The sequence below is a fragment of the Cnephaeus nilssonii genome (assembly GCF_951640355.1).
Source record: "Cnephaeus nilssonii genome assembly, chromosome: 18".
In the NCBI taxonomy this organism is placed as follows: domain Eukaryota; kingdom Metazoa; phylum Chordata; class Mammalia; order Chiroptera; family Vespertilionidae; genus Cnephaeus; species Cnephaeus nilssonii.
In genome coordinates, this window is record NC_137089.1 from 11,321,597 (window position 1) to 11,342,444 (window position 20,848).

Genomic DNA, 20,848 nt, shown 5'->3' on the forward strand with positions numbered 1-20,848 from the left:
TAGAAATTTTAAATTGTGTACGTTAGACATCTTAAAGAGTACTTACTCTAGGCAAAGCAGCAACCTGGTAAGCAGCTCTCGCAGGAAAATTGCTTTTGAAATCTAAATTGAACAGAATTGCATTTTAGCTTCCAGCTACTGTATTGTTACCCAGTACTACCTAATCTAAACTCTGGAAAGTGCTTCACAGGTTTCTTGGTTCTTAGATATGTGCAACACTAGACAAAGAAGCTCACACTCGTGTTTGTTTGGTAAAATATTTTGCCATATGAGTCCTATGCTGTGTCTTAGTTTTCGGGGGGGTGGGGGCGGGGGAGTGAAAATACTCACGTGCTCTGATACTTTGATCTTATTTGATGTGCAGGGGGGTTGTTTTTAAAGTTATAAAATAATTATCTAAATGGGGAACAACTGCCCATCTACAGCAAATCTGGCAGGTACCGCGTCTGTAACTTCGGTTTAGCCATTTCTTCAGGACCAAGTACGCAATGATGCTTTTTCCAAGTTACACCTTAGTCTCATCTCACTAGTTGGTAGAGACACCCATTTTCTCCACTAAGACAACAATGTTAATGGATAGATAACATTTACTAAGTGCTTACAACACACTGGCATCTGTTCTAATGTGTTTACATGTTGTATGAACTCATTTAAGCATTCCAACAACCCTACTAGGTTTTATCCCTCTTTTATATATGAGGAAACCAAAGCATAGAAATGTTAAGTAACTAAACAGCTGATGATTCTTAGAGCCAAAAAAGAGAAGGTGGCTAGACGATATCATAGCAATAATAAATACAATCTATGTTAAAAATCATTAGGGCTTAAAAAGCCTGATAAGGGTGTAACAAAATCAAGCGTTAGGAAAATGGATTTATAGAGCTGTCGTATATTATTCTAGGGAATAGAATATAAATGTTTTGGATTTTTTCATGGAGGCACACTATATGTGTCCAATCAGACTATCTGTTCTTTTAGGACAAGATCTATGACCATTTTTTTTTTTAGCATCTCCTCTCACTCTTAATTCATTATACACACTCATTGAAGCTAATGCATTCATTTCTATTTAAAATGGAAAATGGCAATAAAGCTGAATTACTTACACTGTTTGTAGATGTCATTGACAGTACTGAAGTCATTTATGTCAGCCAGCAGAACAGTTGTTTTGACCACTAGAAGGTACATACATTGTCATTAGGGTTAGCTTTTTGGTCTAATCCAAAACATTACTTAAAAAAAGTGTATAGTTCTATGACTATCTTGATTAAAATGGGACTGAAATTAAAACTATTTCAATAAGCAACAAAGATATGGCATGACACATTACTGGATGTCATGTGTTCTCCAAAAACAGCAAAGAAATACCAAACAGAAACGGGAGTAATACCAAGTTGCTCACCATTACTGAAGTCGCAGCCTGCAGCTTTCAGGATTTCACCCATGTTTGTAAGAGCCTGTGAACCAAGGCAAGAAGGCCGAAGGCATGGATGTTACATTAAAGCTGTAATTCCATCCAATCAATCAGCTTTTGCTAATACTTCCTTAAGTAGCTAATGTTGCAGAAAAATTTCCCCCTTTTAGGAAATTATACTCTTTCTAGGCCACCTCTAAATAAATCTAAAATAAATCACACTAGATCCATACAACTAAATTAATATGAAAAGGTCAACATAAAGAGTTACATGATGAAATAAAACCAAGATGCAGAATAGCATGCACAATAAGTTACCATCTGTGTGTGTGTGTGTGTGTGTGTGTGTGTGTGTACATTTATGCTGGGGTAGGCAATGAATGTCTGTGGATAAGGAACAGTAATGAAGGAAACTGGGGTGAGGGGGGAATAAGATGGGATACATCTTTTCACTGCATATGCTTTATATAGCTTTTGAATTTTTTGCCTTATCTATGTGTTACCTATTTAGATTATTTTTAAAGAACAAAAAAAAAATCATCAAATGTTATAATGTGACTAGTAGAGAGGAAGAATGAATTGACAAAATAGTAAGTTAAGGACAAAGGTGAAAAATTAATGTTTTTCCAAAGGCCAGAGTGCCAAACATATATAATTTACTAATACTCACTGATTTTTTGAGATAAAGGAAAAGAACTCTTCGAAATCAAATAATACTTTAAAAGAAAACATGTTTTAATGCCTGCTAGCTCATACTTATGGTATCAAAGTGATAGAGCATAGGAACCCCAGGAATTATTTCTGTTTTAGCTTACTGAACTTCACACATTCTAGCATTGAGGAAGCGACTTTTTAGTCACAAAAGGAGATCATGGCTCATCCCATTTCAGGCAGATCATTCAACTGGAGGAAGGCCAAGAAGCGAGTCACTTACAAGAATTATTTAGCTGCCCAGCCAGTGTGGCTCAGTGGTTGAGCATCAACCTATGAACCAGGAGGCTGTGGTTTGATTCCAGGTTGGGGTACGTGCCTGGGGTTGCGGGCTCCATCCCCAGTGGGAGGCATGCAGGAGGCAGCCGTCAATGATGATTCTCTTTCATCATTAGTGTTTCTATTCTCTCTCCTTCTCCTCTCCTTTCTGAAATGGATAAAACTGTATTTTTTAAAAATTAAAAAGTAGACAAGTTTAGGAAGCTTTTTTTAAAAAAAATTATTTAACTGGATCCTTATGGATATTACAAATGACTCAGTGAATGCATTAAATTATAATTTGATTCTACTTATTGGATTAGAATGTATTCCCCAGTATTACTTAGAAAACATACTGCATGTAATCTTTGATATTTTTCTCTTACTAACAAATGCTGACTTTTACTTCTGTGATGGTGAGGTTGTTTATGTGGGTCAGTGACCCTGATTAAAAAAAATTTCCCAATCCTCATGGAAGTGGCAAGGTGCTATCTGATTTCAACAATTCAGGGGCTCCCACCCCCAGTTTTATTAAAATATAATTGACATATAACATTGTACTAGTTGTAGGTGTATAACATAATTTGATAGAGGTATTATTGTGATATGATTACCATAATAAGTTTAGTTAACAGCCAATAATTCAGATTTAAAGTCACTTTGGAAGGAATAATCTTTTTATTTGTATGTTTGTTTTATTGGTTGGTTGTTCAATGATTCATTAAATTTCCAACTTTTGCCCTGACCGGGTAGCTCAGTACGATAAGGTTGCAGGTTTGATCCCCGGTCAGGGCACATACAAGAATCAACGAATAAACGCATAAACAAGTGGAACAGCAAATAAATGTTTCTCTCTCTCCCCCCCCCCCCTTTTCTCTTTCTAAAATCAATTAAAAAAATTAATTTTCCCCCCTAACTTTCTACTGACATGCAATTGTCATAAATCAATAAGTAACTTAAAAAGCATTTATCTGGTAATTTATCTAAAACAAATCAGCCAAGTGGGTTTTTAATACTCCTCAAAATTAAAAAGTAAAGGGAAGGAAACGTCCAATGGGGAAAGTGACCTACTTGTTTAGCTTCTTCTTTCACCCCTCCTGGCACCAGCTGTCCACTGGACGGGTCCATGCCCAGCTGTCCTGAGATGTAAAGGGTCCTGTCCACTAGCACAGCTTGGCTGCAGTGAACAGAGAGAGAGAATAGAAACAGAAAATGCACGGCTGCAAGATCTCTTTGCTGGGACACAAGCACAAAATGTAAAACTAAAGAACTGATCATCAACTTTATTAAAATTGAAACCGTTTGCTCACTGAACAATGTCATCAGGAAAACAAAAACACAGGTCACGGTGAGAAAATACTTGTAAAAAATGGGCAAATGAAGTATAAGCAGTTCATGTTCCGTTTTCATTGTTGCTACATATGGAGATATACCAGTTTTTCATGGATAAGAATTAAGAAAAATTTACCATGCCACCTGTATTTATGCAGAGTCTCGTTTAAGTGGGAAAATGTTTTAAAAATACAATAAAAAAGAAAAGAAAAAGAAAGTAGGGCAAAATTCGTGTGTCCTCTGATCTTGCTCTAAAGATTGAGTGTGCAGGGATACAGTGCTTTTTCTCGCTGGCAAGGTTCTTGCTAATAGAAGCCAGAGCCAACGAAGCCTCTATGCCTGCCCAGCCAGGAAGTCTCTGGACAGTGGGCACCGTTTTGCTAAGACGGTGGCTTAATTTGAAAAAGGCTAGAACCTTCCCTAAACCTGGACTCACCCCAACACAAAAGCCTTGTTTTACAAATCCTGTAAGCAGGATTAGTGATAGGATAGGAGAGGCCTTGGTGGAGCTCACTGAACTCTGGATGGTTTGTGACCCGGAGCGGAACAAGGAAGGCCTCTTTCAGGTGACATTCTTCTTCCTGTAGCCTCTCCAGTCAAGGCTTTAAAGGAGTTGTTAGTGAAAGTAACGCCGTAACCGCATGGAATTCTGACGCTTCTTAGTGAAGCTAGTTTCTCCTTTTCGTCCTTTCAGAGCATGCTGATGCCACCAGGAATTGTTTTTGCGAACCCATCTTGGAACCGGGAAAGACCATAGAGATCAAACAGTGAAACGTGGCTTGTCATTAAAACCGCTGGAGCGCCGGGTAACACGTCCGGTTTTGCTGCTTTGGTGAAGGAAGGCGCTCCGAGGTCGCTGTGAATCACTGCTTTCGCATTAGCACCAGAGACTGTGCCAAAGATCAAAGAAGTCTTGTCCAGTGTCTTCAGAGCCACACTTTATTTGAATCACTGCCCTGTTAAGAGCTTCTCTAAAAAAGTGGGAGAACGTAAAGTTGTTTTCTGTTGCAGATAAATTCACCGATTCTCCAAAGAACAAGCCTCAGTGCGCTGTGGAATTCGGATGCCACTCGCCGCTGACATAAAACTTGGTGAATCAGAGTTCTGAACGCTTGTAGCAGTCTCCGGGATTGTTACGGCCACTGGTGTGTTAAAAACCATTCTGCTCACTGCTCCTGCTCTTTAACAGAAACACTAGCACCCTTCTAACTGATGTTGATTTTTGTGGAATTGATTTTAATTTTCTTTTAAATCTAATATTCCTCCTAGTCTAAGGATCCTTTTTAAATTGGGAGAGTTTAATCTGTTTAAAATAATGTGTTCATTAATACACTTAGAGTTATTTCTGTTATCTTATTCTTAGCTTTTCCATGTCTTATGCTTTGATTCCCCCCTTTTCTGACTTCTGAAGTATTGATTTTTTTCTTATTTCTTAAACTTCTGGTTTGGCAATAACATATTTTTTCTAATTTAGTAATTACTCTTGCATTGTTACATACATATTTGACTTAAATTCTCACGTTTATCCAGCTTCCTCCGGGTAGTACAAGGACTTAGAACCTCAACTCAGCTCTCCCCTCCTATTAGTTCTATGATTTTAGTTCTACCGCGTTTCCACTTAACCTCTTCCCAAGCCCCTAGCCCCCAACTTCGTGTATTTTTAGTTTCTTTACAGTCAGGCTTACTTAGATTTACTTACGTGATTCTTTTTTGCACATACTCCTTATTGAGGTATATTTTTAGTGTTTTGTTCCCGCCCCCCGCCCCCCCCCCCAGCAGGGGCTTGTTTAACGACAACATTTTTGACTTTGACCAAACGTCTCTATTTGCCCTCACCTTTGAAATATAATTTAGCTGGGCATAGAATTAGAGGTCAGTTTTTTTCACTTTGAAGAGTTCTCCATGGTCCTCTGCCTTGGTCATTGCTGGCGTGTTGTTTGCTGTCAGTGATGTCTTGCCTTTCTCGGTAGTCTGTTTCCTCCCTGTTTGATGTTAAGGGTTTCTCTCTGCCTTTGATGTGTGCAGCATACAGTGTAACACAAGGCCCCAGGACATGCAGCAACCTTTCTCCCTGCTTCGCCAGGCTAGTGGAGAGTTTCCTAGTCCTCTTTCACCGGCTTCTCACTGTAGCTCTTCCTAGGCTGTCGAGGGGTCTCTTCCCAGTACCTCAAACTTATACACCCAGGACATCGGCTTCTATTTTTAAGTGGGAATTTAGAACCCCAGCTCCTAAGGCCTGTATCTAGGTCTCAAATCCTCATGGACTTTATATTTCAGCTCATTCTTTTGGCTCTGATTCGATTTCTCTGTTTGTTCCTGGCTCCTGGGAATCTCCCTTTTCATCTTTTCAGATTCACCACTTAACAGGAGAAAAGCGAAAGGGCCTTGAAAACAAGATTTCTTTTCTTTTTAAAGAGTTATTTTTCTGGTGGAATCCAAGACTTCTGAGACAAAGAGATTTCCAGAGTGCTATTGTAAGTGTTAGTTGAAGTGTATAATATGCCCACAGCTCTAACTTCTTACTGATTGCTTGTCTGCTTAGTCTGCCCAGGGATTTCAAGGGCTCTTTTTCATATATCCATAGCCCACGTGGAGTGGCACTGAGCTCTCATTTCCTGTTGAACTTGAGGAGTCTGTCAAAGCCTGTGATCAATCTCAGGCATGTCCAGATTCTATCGGACTAACTGTTCTAGAAAGAGTATGCGATGCTTCTGTAAGCTAATCTTTCTATAGAAAGACTCTGCCACGATCAAGGCAGTGGTTCTCCCAGGACGTTCCTGAATCCTCAGAAGCCACATTACCTGGGATCATACAGTGCGCACTGCTCCCATGCCATTGCTTAGTCATGATTCTTAAGTTAAAGTCTGAGAAAATGTTTGAACTCAGGGTGGTCCAGTGATGGATACTTTTAATTAATAGGTGAAGTATGAAAAAAAAGTGGGCAAATGATTTGAGCAGATAAAAGACATATGAAGAGCTAGGGAGTACTGCATATGAAAGATACCCAACATTATTAGCTGTTTACAGAAATGTAAACCAGAACCACAATGAGACACCACCACACTTACTAGGACATGACTGACAGTAAGTATTGGTGAGGATGTGCAGCTACTGGAACCCTCATACACTGTTGGTGGGAATGCAAACAGTACAGACACTTTGGAAAACAGTTTGGCAGTTTCTTAAAATTTTAACATACAACCCAGCAATTTCTTTCCCAGGCAAGACTAAAGACTTTACATGAATATTAAGAACATCATTATTCATGACAGCAAAAATTTAAAAAATTTTAAAACACCCACGGATAGATTCCACTAAAGGCTATATATTATTTGATTCTATTTATATGAAATTCTAGAAAAGATAAAGGAATAGCAGCAGAAATTAGACTATTGGCTGCCTGGGGCCATAGATTCAAGGGAATTTTTCTTTTGGGTGTGTGTGTGGGGGTAGAAATGTTATAAAACTTTTTTTCCTTATACTTTTAAATATAAAATTTATAATTTTTTGAACAAGAGAACATTCACATGGTTCAAAAATCCAGAAAATATACAAAGAATCACAGTGTAAAGTCTCTCTTCTATCCTTATCCTCTATCTTTTCAGTTCCCAGCCCTACAGATAACCATTGCTCTTCTCTATATATTCTCCCAAAGTTTCCTCATGCACATATGAATATAAATTTTCTCTCCCCATTTACACTACATCTGGTATGCTTTATTCACTCCACAGTATCTCATGATTTTTCCATAAATATACAGGGTGTTCCCAAAAATGTATATATACTTTAATAGCTGACAGCTCAATTCTGAAAATGAAATGTATTTTAATAAACACTGCCTTTATAATTACTCAGAGTCTGTGTATACATTTTGGGGGACAATTCTATATGTAGACTGCTTCCTCATTCTTTTGACAGCGGCACATTTCATTGTCTGGATATACCTTAACTATTCACATTGATTCCAATATTTTGCTACTGTAAACAAAACTACATTGAAAACCATCTCTTTCTCTCTCTCTCTCTCTCTCTCTCTCTCTCTCTCTCTCATACACACACACACACACACACACACACACACACACACACACATTTTTCCTGAGCAAAACTAAGCCTTTCTGTCTTCTGAGCCCCAGAGGTCCTCCGGTGGAGTCTTTCTTACACCAGGCACAGGGGCATAGTTCTTCTCCTAGCTCCCGGGGTGTGCCCGACTGTAAAGTCCTCGAAGGCAGGGGCAGTGCCTAACTATGTCTCTGGCTGTGCAGGGCCTGGGTGACTCCTTACACATAGTGGGAACATAGTAACTTCTTGATGTTTTGCTCTCTAACCACTTGGCAGCTTCAACAACTTGGACCTTCACTAAAGTATATTTTCTGGAGGATCCACTGGCTTTTAGTGTGGGTTTTGGAGAACTGAAGAGGTTAAATTTAAACTTGGCCGAAACTGGTTTGGCTCAGTGGATAGAGCGTCGGCCTGCGGACTCAAGTGTCCCAGGTTCGATTCCGGTCAAGGGCATGTACCTTGGTTGCGGGCACATCCCCAGTGGGGGATGTGCAGGAGGCAGCTGATCGATGTTTCTCTCTCATCGATGTTTCTGACTCTCTATCCCTCTCTCTTCCTCTCTGTAAAAAATCAATAAAATATATTTAAAAAAAAATTTAAACTTGGTAACAGGATTTAGAAAGTCTGGGAATTCTTCTCCACCATCTGGCTTCACCCTACCCACACATAGGTAACTACTGAGTTTGTTAATGTGTCAGCTTTTCTCGGGTTGAACAGTACTGTCAGCTAGCACTGTATCTATCAGCTGTTCTGTGCAGAATGAGGCTACCTCGGCCCTTTGAAAAGTACCTTTAACCCTCCCCATATCTGAAATGTAGTTCAAGCCCATATGCATTATCATTAATTAAAATATTTTTTCCACCATAAAAAGGAACTCACTTATTCTCAGAAACTTTAAAATAAGCCCTGGACTTCTGAGTCGATCTAAGCTACGTGAGTTATCTCTTAGGAGTTAGTAGAGGTTGTTCACAAACATAATTGGATAGCTGATGAGTCCTGGGCATAAGAATCCTACTATCTGTAGATAAGTCATTAAGCTCTAGAAAATGTAAAAGCATATTGTTCTACATCCAGGTCAAAGGGTAATAACACTCTTCAAAAACATCCTAGTAATAATTCTCACATCATAATCTGTGCCACCTGGACCATCACTTCAACATTTTATGACTATTTGGATGGTGTGCTAGCAAAAGGGAAAGCAATGCAATAGCAACGTGGTGTGGCAATCTCTCAAGGTTCTGACCTGAAGTATCCCTGAAATGTGCTGACTGATTAGCTAATTAGTGACAACACCCCATCCATCCCAAAGCCAGGGACTGAAAGTTCAACACATCCTCCTGGAGAGGACCCAGAATTTTCAAAAAGTGCACTCCATGCACAAAAACTCTTGTTCCCAAATGGTTATAAAACGTGTCTAATTCACTTTATCAGGATATGAATAGTTAGTTGGAATGTTTTTTTCTCCATAAAATATTGAAAATTCGTACCACCTCAAGTGGCCTTGTATCATCTTTGGATACAGAAAAACACAAGCACAATGACCTGAAAAGTCCCCACACAATGAAGCTCTGGTTGATGGCTTTTCCCTCGTCACACTTGCGTATTCTTATAATGACTCCCTTCTTTTTTGCTTGTAGCTTTACAGATAGTTGACCCCTGCCCTTGAGTCAACCAGGGATATTACTCTCATGCTTTCTTTCTTGAACAAAGTACGTACTGGAAGAAGGTGTACGCTCCAGGCTTTATAATTCCCCTCCCCCCTTTTTTAAAAAAAATGTTTTTATTGATTTCAGAGAGAGGGAGAGGGAGAGAGGGATAGAAACATCAATGATGAGAGAGAATTATTGATCGACTGCCTTTTGCATGCCCCCTACTGGGGATTGGGGAGGAAATCTGGGCATGTGCCTGGACTGGGAATTGAACCGTGACCTCCTGGCTCATGGGTTGGCATTCAACCACTGAGTCACATCAGCCGGGCTATGATCTCTTTGTTTTTGTTAAGGGTCTCAGAAGTAAAACCACTGGGTGACTGAGGGAGAAGGATCAGGGCAGAAGAAAAGAGATGACTGGTTTTTACTTTTATTTTATACTCCCTTTACTATTCTTAATGTCTTCTCAAGTTACTGTAATTCTCTTTTTAAAAGAGATGTGATCTGTCTCAAGAGAAAAGATATTTTGATGTGCTAAACAAACCTGTGGAGGTGAATTAGCAGCGTGACTAACTTAGCCAGTCACCTCCAGACAAGTATTAAAAAAAAAAAGAGCCCTAGCCCGTTGGGTAGTGGATAGAGCATTGGCCTGCGGACTAAAGGGTCCCAGGTTCGATTCCGGCCAAGGGCACATATCTGGGTTGGGGGCTTGATCCCCTCCAGTAGGGGACGTGCAGGAGGCAGCCAATCAATGATTCTCATCATTGATGTTTCTATCTCCCTTCCTCTCTGAAATCAATAAAAAAATAAAAAATAAATAAAATTAAAAAAAAGGGAGAGAGATCTGATCATGTTACTTCCTCTTAAAAAACATGTGATGGCTCCTCACTGCATACCAAATAAAGTTTATACTCTTTAGTTTATCATTGGAAACCATCACAATCCAGACTTGGCTAAAAGCTAATTTTTAGCAAGAAGCAAAACAAAAATTCAAAGTCTAACTCCTAACCAGTGTATCCCAAAGTTCAAGTGTAAGTCATACATAAACACTGAGTCACAGCAGCAAGGAAATGATTCCTTTTCGATTCTCTCTTTTCATCTGAAAAATGAGGCTGTGAAGTAACTGTGCACACAAAGCACTTAGTGCCTAGTGCTGAGTAAGCATCAACAAGTGTTAGCAATTAGGACATCAGTCCTCTGATTACATGGAGAAACAACATCACTTTCAGAAATCAAGTTAAAGAAACATACCCTTTACCAAAGAGAGAGCAGGCCTTGGGTTCTGAGCCAACTGCAGGGTCTAGCTGGAATTTAATAACATGGTTGATTTACTCGAGTTTATTTTTTACTGTTACTTTCTATTGGGTTGTTTTCCACTTAGAGTACTGTTGTAAAGTTTCCTTTTTAAATTAAGTAAGCCATCTCAAAGAAAAGTGTTAAGTAAATTATAATATAGGTGGTACACAGATTTGGCAAATGAATAAAAAAAAGAGTAAAAATGGTACTTGGATTACTAAAACTTCCTCCAAAAATCTTTATGCCATATATTCTTCTACCTCTATGCCTCAAGTCATTTCCTTTATCTGGAATGCCTGCCCTCCATGACTTCCTGTTGACGTCCCTAACATAGTACATGTGATCCTTGAACAATGTGAGGATAGGGGCACCCACCCCCACAACAGCGGAAAATCACGTATAACTTTTGACTTCCCCAAATCTTAACTACTAATAGCCTACTATTGACGGAAAGAGGCCTTACAGATGATTGACACATACTTTGTATATGAACTATAAACTCTATTCTTTTTTTTTTCTCAAATATATTTTATTGATTTTTTACAGAGAGGAAGAGAGAGGGATAGAGAGTTAGAAACATCGATGAGAGAGAAACATCGATCAGCTGCCTCTTGCACACCCCCTACTGGGGATGTGCCCGCAACCAAGGTACGTGCCCTTGACCGGAATCGAACCCGGGACCCTTGAGGCCGACGCTCTATCCACTGAGCCAAACCGGTTTCGGCTAAACCCTATTCTTACAATACAGTAAGCTAGAGGAAAGAAAATGCTCTTAGGAAAATACATTTACAGCAGTGAAAAAAAAGCTGTGCATAAGTAGACTCCCACAGGTTAACCCATGTTGTTCAAGGGTCAACTATAATTTAAAAATCAAACTATACAACAGTATTTTAATGGCAAACCCAACCTTCAAAACCCAATGCAAAGACTACCTCCCACGAGGGCCTTCCTAAATCTTTTTCCTCCTAAAGGTTAGCATCCATTTTTTTTTCATTTCCTCTTTTGCCACCCCCACTCCCCACCTCCTGTACCCCTCACTGCCTTTGCATTTTATTTCTAACCCTACTGTAACAGTTACTGCTCTGCCACACAGAAGAGCTATTTTTTATGACTGTGGTATAGAAAAGGGAGCTAGGAGTGTTCAAAACAAGCTGTCACTTTCATTCACAGACTGATCTTGGACAAGTTCACTTTAAGCTTCAGTTTTCTTTTTGTAAAATGGGGATGGAACTCAGAGAAGAAGGTGGTTGTAATGGTGCCTGCCACACAACATACTAAATTAAAATGTTTCTTTTTTGCTTCTTACACATTTTTGTATCCCTTGAAGTGCTTGGCAGATGGTGGGTACTCAGTACATGTCTGTCAAAGTTCAAGTGTTCCCGCTGCTGAAGTTTACAAGCTGTAGTTCTTTTAACAGTGAACCGAGACTACAGACTAATTTAAAAAGGAGAAATGGTTACAGAATATACTTTAATGAAGAATTAAAAATAACAAAAATTATATTAGGAAAATAAAAGTCTACAAGAATGCATATAAGATCCAATAGTTTAAAGGTTAGACATTTTAAGAAAATAAAGTATTTTATAAAAGGAATTGACTTTTCTGTTTAGCAGTGCTTCTGACAAGTGGAAATAAACATACACAGGACAGACTTTCTAACCAGTGTGTATATTTAGCTAGAACATGTGGGCAACCTTAGACATGATCTTTGCATTTGACTTCACTAGTGGGAAATAAGTATGAGCAAATGAATTCATACACATCACAAAGCATTTGTATAGGTGCTGTAAAAACCTGTATCTTAGATAGATGTGCAGGGGTTTGCTAAGCATCTGTGGATAGGGTTTACTCCTTTGAGTTAAGAGAGTGTGAGCCAAACATTATGCTGAGTCAGCGATTTTCAACCAGTGTGCTCAATGATTTTTAGAGCACCCGATACCGGACTATTTAGTCAGGGGCACTGACCTCTTTTCCCTTAGACTCAAATAAAAGAAAGGACAACAGCCAACACAGCAATATCTGTCCAGAGTTAATGAATCAAAACGATACCTATTTTTTTTCCCTGCCAGATTGGCAAAAGCATATTTCTTGGTGTGCCACAGAATTTTAGGAATTAGTTTCTGTGCGCCATGAAATGAAGAAGGTTGAAAATCCCGGTGCTAAGTGAAAGATGTCAGTTGCCGAGGACCCCATATTGTAGGATTCCATTTACTACAGGAACTGTCCAGAACAGGCAAATCTAGAGAGACCCACAGCGGATTAGCGGTTGCCAGGGGCTGAGGGAAGAGGTGAAGGGGGGTGACTGCTAATGGGACTAGGATATCCTTTCCAGGTGATAAAATGTTCTGAGATTAGTGGCGATGGCTACAAAGGGATGGGTTTTGGGTGTAAATTTTAGCTCCACAAAGCTGTTAAAAAAAAAAAAAAGGAGAAAAAAGTTCAAAAACAGACACTTCCAACCGGAGTAACTTTCTGGCTGGCTGGCTAGCTGCTAGCGAGGCACCCCACGTCCGGACAAAGTCCCGGGGAGCGCAGGCTCCCCCTCCTGTGCTCCTAACGCACGGTGGGTCTCCGGGTGCGCTGCCCCCTTTCCCTGGTCAGGTTTCCTCGCGTGTTGGAGGAGATCGCGGATGAACCCCGAGGTCCTCCCCAGCTCTGATCCCGGGGGGGTGGGGGGGCTCAGTCCCGTACCCCCAATCCCGCACGCCTGGGGTCCAGCCCGCTCCACACGTTGAGTTACCTGTAGGGACCAATGGCCGCTGGGGCTTTCGTGGTGCTGATCACCTTTCTGATTAAGGACGACATGGCTAACCCTTTTCTCTTCAGGCCCCGCGGAGAGAGCAATCCCGTGCACTCGCACCGTTCGCGTCTCACCGCCCCGGACGAACCAGCCCCAGGCAATCCCCCGCAGAAACGCCCCGCCCCGGAGGATTTCGCACGGCATTCTGGGAGTTGTAGTCTCCGCGCCGCACCGGGCCACGTGGAGGCTGCAGCCGCACGGCGCATGTGCCTTCCAGCTCGCTCGCAGCGCACGTCGTTTTGGAGGGGACTGCAGCAGGACCTTGTCATTCTGACCTGGGAAACCCCAGTTTTCTGCCTCAGGTCGTCCGGCAGGTAGGTCGTGAGGGGCTGGTGTTCTCTGGGGGGAGGGGGGAATAGAGAGAGTGAGAGAGAGAGTGTGTGTGGGGGAACCCCTCGCCTGGCCCCAGCGCACTGCGCCCCCCACCCCCAGACCCGGCCGACCTCCCCTTTCCTCCTCTTCCCTTGCTGCCCGCTCCTGGGCCTGACCTGCCGGCTGCACCACCTTTGCCCCTGCCCGGAGCTCCCGGAGGCTGTCATTTTGCTGCATTGCCACACTAGGCGGAGCCCTTTCTGGGAACGGGCTTGTACCCCCTCTCCTTATGCCCTAAAGCAGCCATTTTCAACCTTTTCATCTCATGGCACACACCAACTAATTACTGAAATTCCATAGCCCGTGCGCGCGCACACACGTAATTTTTTTTTTCTGGTCTGACAAAAATAGGTATAATTTTGATTCATTCATACCGGGCAGCCATCAATGTGCTGGCAGTTGTCATTTTTTATTGACAATCTAAGGGAAAAGAGGTCAGTGCCCCTGACTACACAGTCAGGTATTGCATGTTTTAAAAATCCTGCGGCGCTCAGGGTTGCTGCCCTAAAGCGGTAAGATGGGTCACTCCCAGATGACGCTGAGATCTGGGCGTTTTCGACCTACCAGCCCCTCCCAAGTTCCTTTCTCTTGTAGTGACTGGGATCTGATTTCAAAAAGGCAGATAGTGATCTTGATCCAGCAAATGGCCCCAGGGCTGTTTTCTTGGCAGATACTCCCGTGCTGTGTCCGAAGGGGTGATAGCTGGCCAGATATTTTTTTAAAATTCTGTTTATAATGCATTATAGCACGCTTCCCGCTTTCATTTATGCGTGCACGTATGCATTCAGCAAATAGATATTGAGCCCCTACGTTGTGCAGGGCACCCTGTTAGGTGCTGGAGATGCAGTGGTGAAAAAGGCAGGTACGATCCCATTCCTGCCCTGCTCCTAAAATGCAATATAAGAAGATCCTGTTTACCCCCCCTCATTTTGTCCTATGTACTGCTAAGGTTTTGGCTTTTCTACTTCTGGCTCAAGAACTTTCAGAGCTTTTTCATTGTTTCATAATGTCATCCAGTACAGTAGTGAAATATTGAAATGCTTATTAAAATTTTTTTTTTGTTTACAGTTAGAGCACATACTGTAGGGCATGTGTTGGTAAAAGTTATAGGTTATAACTGGTAGGTTATGCTATGAGTGAATTTCATTTCAAAATAGAAAACAGGGGTTTGAAACTATTGAGGGAAAAAAAAGGGGTGGATGTCAAGTTTGAGAATTACTGAGTAAATCCATCAGGCTCCACTAGGTTTTTGTCCTTTATTTTTCGCCCTTCAAATTGAAATTTTTTAGCTGTTACAAATTAAAGGTGCAGCTGGCCTCATCTCAGTAGTAGAAATGAAAACATCAGTAATTTATGTTCAGTTTTTGTAGAGGTTATCATATCAGAATAGTGTGTTCTATATTTCATTGATTCAAGTGGCTTATGTTCACCTAAGAATTTAAAAGATTTTTTAAAAACTATATTTTTTATTGATTTTTTTACAGAGAGGAAGGGAGAGGGATAGAGAGTCAGAAACATCGATGAGAGAGAAACATTGATCAGCCACCTCCTGCACCCCCCCCCCCCCCACTGGGGATGTGCCCGCAACCAAGGTACATGCCCTTGACCGGAATCGAACCCGGGACCCTTCAGTCCGCAGGCTGTCGCTCTATCCACTGAGCCAAACCGGTTAGGGCTCTTTAAAAGACTTTAAAATTTTATTAATTATTTTTATGTTTTTATTGATTTTAGAGAGAGAGGAAGGGAGAGAGAGCAGCATTGATGTGAGAGGAAATATTGATCAGCTGCCTCCTGCATGTTTCCAACAGGGGATGGAGCCCGAATCCCAGGCATGTGCTCTGACCGGAAATTGAACCATCAACCTTTGGGTACAAGGGAAGATGCCCAACCAACTGAGCCACACCGTCCAGGACCACCTCAGAATTTTTATTGCATGTTTTAGTTAATTTTATCATGGCACAGGGATCTTATTTCTTACCTCATTTTTCATTCTTTCAACAGACTTTTTGCAGTGTCAACATAGGTTTATGATTTAATTATTTGAAAGTGCAAACTGGAATGTACTAATATAGTCTCTTACAATAATAAAAATTTTTTTTCTATTGGATCAGGTTTTTGGTGTTCCCTAGAGATTGTCCTGATTATGAATTTCTGTAGTAAATAAATATCATGATAACATTTTTATATCAATCCACCTATAAAACAGATTTATTATATATTGAGTTATGAATATTTATTATATTTATTTTTGAATGGACGTTCCCTTTCCCTGTACTAAATTTATTACTTTATTTCCAGAAATGTCTAATGCAAAAGAAAGAAAACATGCTAAGAAAATGAGAAACCAGCCCACCAACGTGACTTTATCCTCTGGCTTTGTGGCTGATAGAGGTGTGAAGCACCTTAACGGAGGTGGGAAACCTTTCCGAGCTCAAAAGCTAGGTAAGATACGCACAGTGCTCTCTCCACTCCCATTTGGAGCAAGTTGCTTTGGGCACTTTGGTGGTCATTCGTGGACATGTGCAGAGTGGGGGAAAATTTCAGTTTGCCCCAACAGATATTCGCCACTATAATCCTTATTCCTGATAAGAGTGACATATTTCTTTTTTTTTAAAAAAAATATACTAGATCCTTCTTCTGGAACGTCACGACAGCAGCAAGCCAAAATGGCCCACTATTCACCACCGAGGCCTGATGTGAATGAGCAATCTTCCTCCAAAGTAATGTTTAAAAAGAAGGGAGGATGGAAAGCGGGTCCCGAGGGCACGTCGCAGGAGATTCCAAAGTACATAACAGGTAGGTGTTTGTAAAGAAGTGAGGTTTGATTGCATATGAGCTCTTCGTTTCTAATGCAGCCAGATTTCTAACGCCCTCGCTGTGTCTCGGCCCTGCCTCCCCTCTCTCTCCTCCTCCTGCTCCAAGCCTTTCTCCCCTCCCTTTGGATTTGGGCCTGATTCTCTCCCTTCTTCACTTCCTCTCCTTTTTCTTACCCCTCTTCTTAAAAGCCCTTATTTGTGAACTGTTCCACTTTGTCTTAAAATCTTTTCCCCATTCTCTCTTAAAATAGAAAATGCCATTTACACCCCTCCGCATGGCATTCTCCAAAGATGAAACCAAATTTAATGCACTTTCAAGGCAACCCAGATCTTTTTTTTTTTTTTTTTTAATATTTTTTATTGATTTTTTTACAGAGAGGAAGGGAGAGGAATAGAGAGTTAGAAACATCGATGAGAGAGAAACACCGATCAGCTGCCTTCTGCATACCTCCCACTGGGGATGTGCCTGCAACCAAGGTACATGCCCTTGACCAGAATCGAACCTGGGACCCTTCAGTCCGCAGGCTGATGCTCTATCCACTGAGCCAAACCAGTCAGGGCAGCAACCCAGATCTTTAAATCCCCTTCTCCAGGTCCTTGCCAGCTCATCCCCCGTTGCTTACCCCTACCACATAGCCTCATACTTCTTGTCATACCATACAAGTGCTTCTGGTTTCTCTGTATACCTTCTTGGGGGAATTCATTTAACTTTCCCCAGCACTCTATTTACTCTTTAAAAAAAAAGTATTTTTCAATAAAGAAAACTAATAATAGTATGGTCACATATTTGAAAAAAGAAGAAAATATTAAGGAAAAAACCCTTGGAGTCAAAACCATTGTTAAAATTTTGTTTTTTCTTTGATTTTTGTTTTGTTTTGTTTTGTTTGTTTGTTTTTGGTACCAGAAGCTGGGAGTGAACCTTTTTTTTGTTTTCTTGTGTGATTATTGTACTTAAAAATGGTTGTTATTGGATTGCATGTGGTTCTCTGTCTTAAAAAGCTTTTTTTTGTAATCTTGTCTTCCAACTTTTTTTAATTAGAAAAGTGGCACCGAATTCTTGTAGAAAACTTGACAAAATAAAAGTTGAAGAATAGTTTTACAATCTTATAATACAGAGATAACCACTAATCAGGGGTTAGGTTGGCGGGTGAATCATAAGTTCATGTACTTCAAATCTTTTTTTCTTCTGAAATGTAGCAGGACAGTGTTGATTCAAGCTAGTTTTTAATGACAGTGCTCTTTCCTTCAATAGCGTCTACTTTTGCTCAGGCCCGAGCTGCTGAAATCAGCGCAATGTTGAAAGCAGTGACTCAGAAGTCTTCAAATTCACTGGTTTTCCAGACTCTGCCACGGCACATGAGGCGAAGAGCCATGAGCCACAACGTCAAACGCCTTCCGAGGCGGCTGCAGGAGATTGCTCAGAAAGAGGTATACGGTTTACTTGGTGTAGTGTTTAGGTTAGTAGTTCCTAAGAGAAAGTGGGAAGTGTTAACCTAATAGAATTTATTAAAATGAAAACCAAAAACAACATGCTGACTTTGCATATTTTGTTTTCATGATTTATCCCCCTCCCACCTCCTTATCATCTACCAAATTAGCAGATAGTTGTACATTACAGCTGTTTTTAAATATAACAATTGGAACCCCCCCTTTTAAAAAATATTTTTATTGATTTTTCAGAGAGAGAGAGAGAAACATCAATGATGAGAATCATTGATCGGCTGCCTCCTGCACGCCCCCTACTGGGGATTGAGCCCACAAACCGGGAATCGAACCCATGACCTGGTTTATAGGTCGATGCTCAACCACTGAGCCATGCCAGCAGGGCATGGAACCCCTTTCTTTTAATGGTGTTAAAAAGTTGATATTTCCCTGTCATATTTAAAATACAATACTGACCTTCTTATCAGATAAGCAATTTTAGCTCTGCATTTTGGGCTTAGAGTTGGAAGGTTAAAAAAAAAAAAAAGGTAGCCTAGCACTTGCCTTTAGACTTTTTCAATGTTGAAAAATTGAGCTTGAATTTAAATTTTTTTCAAGTCTAATTGATTTTGGCTTGGACTTTCTGAGATTGTCTAAGCTACCCATGTCTTTATTAGTTGATTCAGAATTTCTTTATAATGTACCTTCTATGTACCAGTACTCTGTTGGTTGTAGGGTTAGAGTCCCTATTTGTAAGGGGCCCACAAACTAATGAAGAGTTTTTTCCCACAAAAGTTTAGCTTGGCCGCCAAAACCGGTTTGGCTCAGTGGATAGAGCGTCGGTCTGCGGACTGAAAGGTCCCAGGTTCGATTCCGGTCAAGGGCAGGTACATTGGTTGCGGGCACATAACTGGTAGCGGGTGTGCAGGAAGCAGCTGGTCGATGTTTCTCTCTCATCCATGTTTCTAGCTCTCTATCCCTCTTCCTTCCTCTCTGTAAAAAATCAATAAAGTATATTAAAAAAAAAAAGTTTAGCTTGGCTGTGGAAGAGATTAATAGTAAAAACTACACAGGAATTTCGTAGTTTCTAGATGTAATGGGAAGTCTGTTTCCCAGTGATAACATTTAGCATTTACCTGTTAGTACCTAACAGGTAGGTAAATGCTAAATTATATTTTTGGTTCTAAATTTTAGATTTAGCTATAATTTTAGAGGTTAAAAAACAATAAAAAAATAACAACAAAAAGCTAGTATAGGATGTATTCCCTGTTGTTCTCTCATATACTCTCAACAGCCACAATAAGTTTGAGTTACTGTGTTGAACATGTTATAACTAGTCTAAACTTCATAGTCCATGAAGCTTGCCCAATTAGTAAGGGATAGGATGTGCTTCCTTATGTTTGTCCACCTCTAAAATCTGCGCTCCTTCTCTTGTCCCCATCGCCACTTCCGTTGGGGAAATCACCAAGTTAAACATTTAAGCAAACTGAAGTGCAAGTCTGAGTTCCTAACACTTAACTCTGTTTTGAAATGGTTGCACACTGGTTCTGCTTCTCTTCTTGAAACTACAGGCAGAGAAAGCAGTACATCAGAAGAAAGAACATTCAAAAAACAAGTGCCACAAAGCTCGAAGATGTCACATCAACCGGATGCTGGAATTCAACCGTAGACAAAAGAAGAACCGATGGTTAGAAACTCACATCTGGCACGCCAAACGGTTTCACATGGTCAAGCAGTGGGGCTACTGCCTCGGAGAGAGGCCGACAGTCAAGAGCCACAGAGCCTGCTATCGAGCGATGACAAACCGCTGCCTCCTTCAGGTATGCTTTCTAGTTGGTTTTCTTTCTTTTTTTAAAAAATGTATTTCTTTATTGATTTCAGAGAAGAAGGGAGAAGGAGAGAGAGAAACATCAATGATGAGAGAGAATCATTCATTGATCGGCTGCGTCCTGCACGCCCCCCACTGGGGATCGAGCCCGCAATCCAGGCATGCGCCCTTGGCCGGAATCGAACCTGGGAACCTTCAGTCCTCAGGCCGACGCTCTATCCACTGAGCCAAGCTGGCTAGGGCTGGTTTTCTTTTATATTAGTTTAGACCGTTTCTGATAGAGACGTTTAGAATAGTTCATGGTATGCCTAAGCCCTATCTCTGAGATTATTTATTGTAAAAATAATTACTGAGCACGAGGCACTTTGCTAGATGCTGGAGACGAAGTGTAAAGATATTAGGGGAGACTGACATTAATCCAACAATTAGCCAAATATGCGATTGTAAGGGATACATATAGTACCATGAGCATTCTTAACAGGGGAATAAGAAAGCTTCCCCATGGAAGTGTTGTTTGAGCAGAGTTCTAAGGAATAAGAAAGTGGGAGAGTTGGGGAGGCAGAGGGAAGCCGGGTAGCAGGGAAGAATTGATATAAATTCCCCGTCGACAAGAATGAAGAGAGTCAGAGCAAGGCTAACATTAGGGTGAGGTTAGTTCCAGGGATCATGCAGGGTTTTGTTGGTCATGCTCGAGATGCATTCAGCCTTGGTTCAGTAAGCAGTCGTTGATCAGTAACAGACACCTGAGAAGCATCGATGGACCCTGAGCCATGTTCAAATGCTGTTCCAGATGTTTATGATTCGGTGGGAGCCTGTCGTGAACGCTGGCTTCTCCACTCTCTGGTTATGTGGCTTTGTTCAGTGACAGACTCTGTCTCAGTGTCCTCA

General features: G+C 40.9%; 3 protein-coding genes across 5 annotated transcripts in view; 2 read left to right on the forward strand and 1 right to left on the reverse strand.

Annotated features, from left to right (window-relative positions):
* Positions 1-11,219, forward strand: part of ERICH5 (glutamate rich 5) — a 27,404-nt gene extending 16,185 nt beyond the window's left edge. The window contains exon 4 of the mRNA XM_079796719.1: positions 4,410-11,219. The gene's annotated coding sequence lies outside the window, so the exon portion shown is untranslated. The remainder of the gene's footprint in view (positions 1-4,409) is intronic.
* The window catches only part of RIDA (reactive intermediate imine deaminase A), a 15,481-nt gene extending 1,687 nt beyond the window's left edge, over positions 1-13,794 (reverse strand). The window contains exons 1-5 of the mRNA XM_079796720.1: positions 13,463-13,794; positions 3,455-3,560; positions 1,403-1,457; positions 1,107-1,175; positions 47-102 (exon numbers count right to left, since the gene is read on the reverse strand). Of these exons, the coding sequence (XP_079652846.1) occupies positions 47-102; positions 1,107-1,175; positions 1,403-1,457; positions 3,455-3,560; positions 13,463-13,791 (615 nt within the window). The 5' untranslated portion in view covers positions 13,792-13,794. The remainder of the gene's footprint in view (positions 1-46; positions 103-1,106; positions 1,176-1,402; positions 1,458-3,454; positions 3,561-13,462) is intronic.
* POP1 (POP1 homolog, ribonuclease P/MRP subunit) overlaps positions 13,698-20,848 on the forward strand; it is a 29,756-nt gene continuing 22,605 nt past the window's right edge. For 2 of the 3 annotated variants that reach the window (XM_079796713.1, XM_079796712.1), the window contains exons 1-5: positions 13,698-13,836; positions 16,193-16,336; positions 16,523-16,690; positions 17,963-18,138; positions 19,704-19,952. In XM_079796713.1, the coding sequence (XP_079652839.1) occupies positions 16,195-16,336; positions 16,523-16,690; positions 17,963-18,138; positions 19,704-19,952 (735 nt within the window). In that variant the 5' untranslated portion in view covers positions 13,698-13,836; positions 16,193-16,194. Of the gene's footprint in view, positions 13,837-16,192; positions 16,337-16,522; positions 16,691-17,944; positions 18,139-19,703; positions 19,953-20,848 lie in introns of all 3 variants that reach the window. The other variant, XM_079796711.1, reaches the window with a different exon arrangement.